Source organism: Apostichopus japonicus, chromosome 20 (assembly GCF_037975245.1).
Source record: "Apostichopus japonicus isolate 1M-3 chromosome 20, ASM3797524v1, whole genome shotgun sequence".
Classification (NCBI taxonomy): domain Eukaryota; kingdom Metazoa; phylum Echinodermata; class Holothuroidea; order Aspidochirotida; family Stichopodidae; genus Apostichopus; species Apostichopus japonicus.
This window is the reverse complement of record NC_092580.1, coordinates 29,983,753-29,992,170: the sequence shown is the minus strand read 5'-3', so window position 1 is coordinate 29,992,170 and position 8,418 is coordinate 29,983,753. Positions and strand designations below refer to the sequence as shown.

Genomic DNA, 8,418 nt, shown 5'->3' with positions numbered 1-8,418 from the left:
CCTACGCCCTTGGTAGTTAGAATTTGGGCATCAAAATACAATTTAATTTTTGTAAGAATATTATTTTCTTCTGCGAACAAGTGAGCTAAATGTCATAAGAAATGACAAACTTTAATATCCATTCACACATAATTGGATAATCTACCCCAGCCCTACCCTTCTAACTATCACAACCGACCAACTATGCAAAGAAGAAAGCGACCATGAGTCCTAACATGAAATTTACAAATAGCGCCATCGAATACGGAAAATTCATTACAAAATGTCAGCTTCCATGAAATCCAAACACGATCTTGTTTACAAAGTTGAAATGGCCTCTCAGCAGCATATTCTCGAAAGTTTGCAGCAACTTACCCTAAAAATGAAACAAACTGAAAACAGGTAAGTGGAAGGTATTTTATGCAGAGATCGTGATAATGATTTTTCGTATTATGTGAAAGTGAAGATCGTAGCGCCTGAGGTCTGGCCCAGGCCAACATAGACCTAGCCTAGGCTGGGACAGAGTTAATGATAGGCTAGTAGTAGTAGTAGTAGTACTAGTTAGTAGTACTAGTAGTCGTTCGGCGAATCTATCATCATATACCTGGTTTAGTATATTATTACGTCAAGCGAGTCAGATGTGCTGTTAGCTAAGATACTCATGCACTTTGTCATCGACTTATGTAGACTTGGCTACATGACATTTTCCAGAATTCCCACTGGGGGAGAAAAATAATTGAAAATACTGGGAGGTATCAAGATATAGTGTTATTGGTTAAGAACAGGAAAATGCCAGAAAACTGCCAAATTACCAACCCTTTTTAATTACGGTCGCCATGGTCGCATTGGCGACCACAATCCTCGGCTGGCGATGAGAATTTCTGGAAAAATTAATGCTAGTCGCCAGACCTATAATACTGTGGCGATCAGTTTTTGCAACTGAAAATTTCACCATGATGAATTTAAATTGTCACGAAACTGTTCAAAATTTTAAAATGACGGAGTAATTATAGAATACAGGGCCACTCGATGATACTATCTGAGCATCCGGATGCGCGGATGCTCAGTCTCACCCCAGTACGTATGTGAGTAAAAAATGTCAAAGTCCCAGTTCTTTCTTTTTGAGTGGATGCGCGGATGCTTGGATGCGGAGTCAAAAATTTCCTAAGTCCTTTGCTAGTACTTCTGTGGTGGAATTTTAGAGGGCGTCACACATGTACGGATGCCTTTAAAGAACGACACACTATTGATGTGGAATATCTTCGTACATACGGGACTTTCAGTATTGGAAATACGTGATGGTATATGTCGAAACTAGTACTCCCGGGGTGGATGCGCGGATGCGGAGTCAAAATGAAATACGTGATGGAAATTAGAGGGAAATTATTTAAGTCCATTCCTAGTACTCCCGGGGTGGATGCGCGGATGCGCGGATGCGCGGATGCGCGGATGCGGAGTCAAAATGAAATACGTGATGGAAATCTAGAGGGCGTCATACGTGTACGGACATGTACAGACACACCGCGCATCCGGATGCTGGGAAGAGTTAATGAATGGCCCTGTATTCTATAATTGTACCAAAATGACAAGTTAGAGTAGCAATATTATGTGATAAAATGAAAAGAGATTTAATCTGTCTTACAATCTTTAAAAAGTTTAACTTACAAAACTGTCGATATTATGAAACAAACTACGTTCGGCAAAGCCCCGTTTCAAGACTGCCTAACAATGAACAGCGTGCACTATACGTACATCAGTTTACAACTGCAGTGTTTAACCCTGGTAGGCTACATGTGCAGCAAATTTTACCAGGTACCTTGTCAAGCAAGTTGCAACCCCCTGTCTAACACCTGTTTGTTAACATTTTTGGCACGTTTCCAAAAAACTTTTCATGGAGTAAACTATTTTGGCTCCGCTCCCAGAATTAATTAGGTCAGTCAGTAAAGGATCGGTAAAGTTATGCGAAATATTATCTTAGACGTTTAAGAAAAGTAGGTAAATATCCCCGTAACATGAAGATAAGTAAAACACACCTCAAGCCAACCGACTCCTCCGCATGAACAAAACATTCTTTTCCCCATGATACACGAGGCACAGTCTATACCATACAGACATAGCACGATATCATGGCCCCGATAGCTACGGTATGGTCATATTTATAAAAGTAAACCTTGCAATTCCATATTTTAGGCCACTTGGCATGATTAACTAAATGCTAAATATTGTTTCCATGTCCTTGTAGAGAACGTCAACTTCGCAAAATACAATTTATAGTTGTGTTTTTGTTGTTACGTGAGATCCGTAACCGACGAAGTGGTTAGGCTATTTACTATACACTTAACTGTGGTAGGATAATAATTTTTCCTTTTTTGGTGGAAATTCTAGAAATACTTTCTTTTTCCCCCGCTTAACACCAGATGTGGTCTCATGGTTAATTCATAAATGGGTGTACTAGAGCCTTGTTTACATGACATTTGTTGCATTTAGCACGATATGCCAGTTTCGCGTGAATTTTTCGAAAGTATTTTGCTCGATCTTTCGTAAAATTTGAAAGGTGTACCAACTTACTTTTCGTACACAATTGGTAATTTCTCTACTGATTTTCAGAGTTTTGTTCTCTATACAGTGAATGTTGTAAAGGACAGGTTTTAACGAAGTTCAAAAGTCAGTAAATGAAGTTGATAAACTTGATTTTTTTCAACTTTCTTAACCATGGAATGCTTGAATAACATTTACACATAAAACGGAGAAAGGATAATTGCATTTTTTTCCCACATTTATATCAAATTTCTTTCACAAGAAGTTATCGTCATTAGTTCAATCCTCAAAAAATATCGTCTTCAAAAAAAATTATCGCGATAATAATAATTTTCGATACATCGCCCAACCCTATTTTCCTATACGTCTTTATACGATTCTGTGCATGTACACATGTACAGTCTAGTGCTACTCGATGTTGAGCCTAGGCCTAGTGTTTTTTGTACTAATATTTAGCATATAAAAGTGGCGATCACATTTTCATTCTGGGCGACCAGAATTTGGGAAAAATTTAGATCTAGTCGCCACAGGATTTTCCTCCTGGCGACCTCATTCACTGGGGAATTAAAAAGGGTTGCAAATTACAATGCCTGCATGCTGTAAAATATTGTCACATATATGAAATTATATTTAAAAAATATCCCATGGAGGAATCAAGTAGACTAGTACACTGCATATTTTGGTTTAATATTTGGCTTTCTATAAAAGATATTTCCGAGCAGTGGCGTAGCCAGGATTTTTTCAGTGGGGAGGCGCTGGGGGGGCTTGAACATTTCCTGGGGGGGCTTGACCATTTTCTTGTTACTACAGGTATATCTAAGCGGAGCGCCACCATGGTTGGCGCGCAGCATACCGAAAATTTTTAGCTAAAAAGGCCTCCTAGATCGTTGGAAATGACACTTCCCAGGCCTTCTTAGCTGCTCTAAAGTTTTCTCAACATCCTTTATTTTGAGATCCCATGTTTTGATATGGTCATCAAATAGTTTAGTGAAATAGAAAAAAAAAAACAATCTGGTAAGTTACTTTGAAATATCATGACATATCTTTCTGCAAATTGCGCTTGGAAAATAAAGAAAGATTGACTGGGCTTTCAGCCAAGTAACATACTGAAATGACCAAACTATATGTCAAACAGACATCAAAGATTGCGCCTGAAATATTATTAGGGTGATAGACTGATTGGCCGGCAGTGGCGGAGCTAGGGGTATTGGTCAGGGGGGCGAGAACGGCCTGCAGGGGCCCTTTCAACACTATCTAAGCGGAGCGCCACCACAGGTTGGCGCGGAGCGTACAGAATTTTTTTTGAGTAAAGATATTCCCTAGATCGCCGGAAATGACTCTTTCCGGGCCTTGCTAATTTGCAGATAAACGAAGAAAAAATATGTGTCATCGCCATTTGTGACAAATCGGAAGTTTATATGGGTGTTGAAAGTACATGCATTTCATCACAATCCCTGTGGTATCTTTGTGAGTGCTCATGTTTTCGAAAAAATAGATCGAAAACCCCGTGCAGTTCTTGGAAAGAGTTTCGTACAACAGAATTAAGTGCCGATAAATGAAATACCGCCGTTCGTTAGAGCATTTTGTCAGTAAACTACACCAACAAAATGTGACAAATGTCAATAGGTAGATGAGAGTGCAATAAAAAAGTCAATAATCGCGAATAAGTAAAAGTGCTAAAAAGCTGAAAAGGGCGCCAGCAGTCCAGTTGAGTCAGGGGAGGGGCATCCTCCCCCTGACTGTTTGGACACTCCGCCACTGATGGCCGGTAGTTCTCAGCGATAGTGTTGTCTCCTTTCTTGAAAATTGGGTTTTTTAGAGGTTTTAAGAGCATCAGGGTACGTCCCAGAAGTGAAAACCCGATTGAAAATGTAACAGGGTATTGAGGCAATGACGCAAGCAATGATGTGAGAAACGTGTATGATGTCAGCATTTTTTACCTTTTAACATCTTCTTTGGCATTCAAGTACCTGGAAACCACCTTTCTATAAGGGTATAGTATTGCTCACTAGATTGTTTGATCAGTTAATGTGCACTGGTTACAAGATACTGATAGGCTGTTTGTATTAGTATTTATTTGTATGTTAGGGATGATGGATATTTTAAAACAGAGTGACAAAAGGCAAAGTTTGCCCGAACAGTCGAACACACAGATTCAGTAGTAAACATTATATGTGTTGTAGTCTTGTAGAGCAGGAATTATATTATCGACGGTCGTTAACATGAGTTTTCAGTACAGTGCGACTACTATAGACTTCTCGGCCTATGCGCTATGTCATGTCAGGTTTTTCAGCAACTATAGCCTACTGCCGGTCCGCGGTCGAAGGGTCGTTCATGAGTGGTCATCATGGAGATTCGAGACCATTCAGACCAATGATATATTTTTCGCACATGTTATTTTTTTTTCGACACCCAAAATCCAAGTGGGGGGGCGACTGGGGGGCGACAAGCTTTCATGGGGGGGCTGTCATTTACAATTTTTTCTTCATTATTTACTAACTCTTAGGTGGTCCTCTGATGATGAACTGGAAGATGTTATTCTTACTTTGTCAAAAACTTCTACCTGCATGCAACATTCCCAACCATCTCCTTACGAACTGAAACTTTGTCTTGAAAGCTTAAGATGTCTTCGCAATGCATGTGCCGGATGCAGAAAAAACCAAGACCTGTTAATGTAAGTTTGGAGGTTATATCATGTCTCTGAAACCAGAAAAAACCAAGGACTGTAAATTGTAAGTTTGGAGTGTATATCACGTCTCTAAAACCAGAAAAAAAACAGGTCTGTTAATGTAAAGTTTGGAGTTTATATCATGTCTCTGAAACCAGAAAATACCCAGGACCTGTTAATGTAAGTTTGGAGCATATATAATGTCTCTAAAACCAGAAAAAAACAGGACCTGATAATGTAAGTTTGAGTGTATATCATGTCTCTAAAACCAGAAAAAAACAGGTCTGTTAATGTATAGTTTGGAGTGTATATCCTGTCTCTGAAACCAGTAAAAACCAAGACCTGTTAATGTAAGTTTGAAGTATACATATATCATGTCTCTAAAACCAGAAAAAACCAAGACCTGATAACATAAGTTTGGAGTATCATGTCTCTAAAACCAAGACCTGATACTGTAAGTTTGGAGTATCATGTCTCTAAAACCAAGACCTGATAATGTAAGTTTGGAGGTTATATCATGTCTCTAAACCCCACAGTTATGTCAAGTCGTAATTATCCTCCCTCAGATCAGAGTAAAGATGGATGAATGTTTCCACACTCATACAAATATGAAATCAAAGAATTTAATGTGCGTTCAACTGGAATTGTAGCCCAATGTACACACTGCCACACCAACTGGAATTGTGGCCCAATGCACACACTGCCACACAGGATTTTAGTATTTCATAATGACCATACTGTATGTTCAGTTAGAAACATGAACTTTGATGATTGTACATAAACTATTAAAAAAATAAAAAGAGTTTTAATGATCTATCAATGAGATTTTGGGATCAGATTTACAATAAAGATAGATTGGTGTCTTTTTATGTGGAACATAAAAATCATGATAACTGAACATTTTGTTAACACAAGTTGGTAGATAGCGTGAAGTAACTGTGAGAAGACAGGTGGAGAAATCCAAGTTTGACTATTCGATGAGAGAGAATTAATAAAGTGTTGTTATCAATTTGACAACAGTTAATTTTCATTTAATTTTGATGATGTACCGACTTGATCTGTGAACAAATTCACAATAAAGATAAGACCTTTTTGTGGATGGAAACTATAGATTTTGTTACATAAGAATAATGTGCTTTAGTTTAGAGACAGTGTGTTGTAGCTATGGGAAGACATGTGAAACAACCAAAGTTTGACTTGTTGATGAGAATAAAGTGTTGTTATAAATATAAGTCAATTTAACTCCGTGACATTATGTTGCTCACCCCCCCCCCCCCACCTTTCAATTTTGACATCAACGGTTATGAACGGAAACTATATTATAATGTGCTAGAGTATTTTGGTGGCTCAATATTTTAAGGATGATGAACAGATCTTAAGTTTAGAACACCTCATATTCTGTAACAGGTTTCTTGCCTAAGATGTAAAAATCAAATGCCAAAAACACTTGGAATTTAACAGGGAGCCAATATATAAATAAGTTCAAAAAGGTGTTTACCTTGTGAAATACAGCTGATGAAATTATGCAATAATCTGGGATGCCTTCATCTGCAAGTCACAAATATAAAATGTGTAAACAATCAATGCTTAGGCCTTACATTGAAACTGTATCTAGGAACGGAAGGCCAAACAGGAAAACTTGAAATCGTTCAGGGCCGTTTTACGGATTCGAGGATATTCCCGGAACAATACTTCTGGAGACATTTGTGGGACACTTTTTCATACAAGGACATGGACACTCCTCTGAAATTGGGGACCTCTGGTCACCTTAAATTGAAGCCAGTAGTAGGTTTATTTAAGTTTTGAAAGAAACATTACCTATTCATTATATTTAGTGTAAGACTCAGTATGTAAATAGTGAATAGGGTATATATAGCATTCTCAAGTTCACATGAGAAGGTATTCAGGGAGTAAGTTCATATCTAACTCTCTGCAACTATTTTCAGCTCTCGTAAAGTTCCTGAACTACTATGCAAACTGATAAGTGCAGCTACTCATGACGCTGCACAGACAGAATCACCAGAGGAAGATGTTTTAACTCTGCTTAGATGTAGTATACAGCTTGCTGTGAATATGGTCACAGACAACAACCAAGGACAGCAATGTATATGGGACATCCTATACCCTGGATCTGTTATGTAAGTACTAATTAACAATGGCCCGATAAACTGTACTCAGGATCTGTTATATGTAAGTAACAATTTACAATGGCATATCTTGTACTCAGGACCTGTTTGTAGGTACTAAGTGATTCTTGGACATCTGGTACCCTGAAAATGTTACGTGTGTCATAAGTGACAATGGGATATCTTGTACTCAGGTGTCTTGTAGGTAAAAGTGATTCTTGGACATCTGGTACCCTGAATATCTTACGTGAGTAATAAGTGAGTGACAATGGGATATCTTGTACTCAGGACCTGTTTTGTTACTAAGTGATTCTTGGACATCTGGTACCCTGAATATGTTACGTGAGTAATAAGTGACAATGGGATATCTTGTACTCAGGACCTGTTTTGTTACTAAGTGATTCTTGGACATCTGGTACCCTGAATACGTGAGTAATAAGTGACAATGGGATATCTTGTACTCAGGACCTGTTTTGTAGGGACTAAGTGATTCTTGGACATCTGGTACCCTGAATATGTTACGTTAGTAATAAGTGGCAATGGGATATCTTGTACTCAGGACCTGTTTTGTTACTAAGTGATTCTTGGACATCTGGTACCCTGAATATGTTACGTGAGTAAAAAGTGACAATGGGATATCTTGTACCCAAAATCTGTTATGTATGTCCCAAAGTAACTTATTAGTTAAATAGCAATGTCTGGCTGTAAAAGATTTAAACTTGGGTGCAGGATGTCCGTGGGAAGCTAACAGACGCTGAGTATAAATATGGCTCTGCTACGTAAGTATTCCAGGGACTATGAAACATCCTGTAACCAGGATCTGTTGTATGACGTCAATCAGCGACATTTGGAGATGTTATACTCAGGACCCCTAACGTGAGTAATTAAGGACACTGGGACATGACGTGTACCTTGGGATACTTTATGTAAGAAGCAAGTTACTCTGAAATCATCATGAACTCAGAATCTGTTCTCTGTAGTATGTTAACTTAAAGATGTTATTCCCAGTGTTATTTATACTCAGCGTCTGTTTCTAAAACTAGTAAGTTTTCCATGGGCATTCTGTACACAAAATTAAATATATTCAGCCCATTAAATTGTTATTTG

At 38.3% G+C, this 8,418-nt stretch overlaps 1 protein-coding gene across 1 annotated transcript in view; it reads left to right on the top strand.

The window, feature by feature from the left end:
* Positions 1 to 228: 228 nt before the first annotated feature.
* The window catches only part of LOC139961503 (ataxin-10-like), a 43,338-nt gene continuing 35,148 nt past the window's right edge, over positions 229 to 8,418 (top strand). The window contains exons 1-3 of the mRNA XM_071960705.1: positions 229 to 381; positions 5,024 to 5,191; positions 7,132 to 7,323. Coding sequence (XP_071816806.1) covers positions 263 to 381; positions 5,024 to 5,191; positions 7,132 to 7,323 — 479 coding nt within the window. The 5' untranslated portion in view covers positions 229 to 262. The remainder of the gene's footprint in view (positions 382 to 5,023; positions 5,192 to 7,131; positions 7,324 to 8,418) is intronic.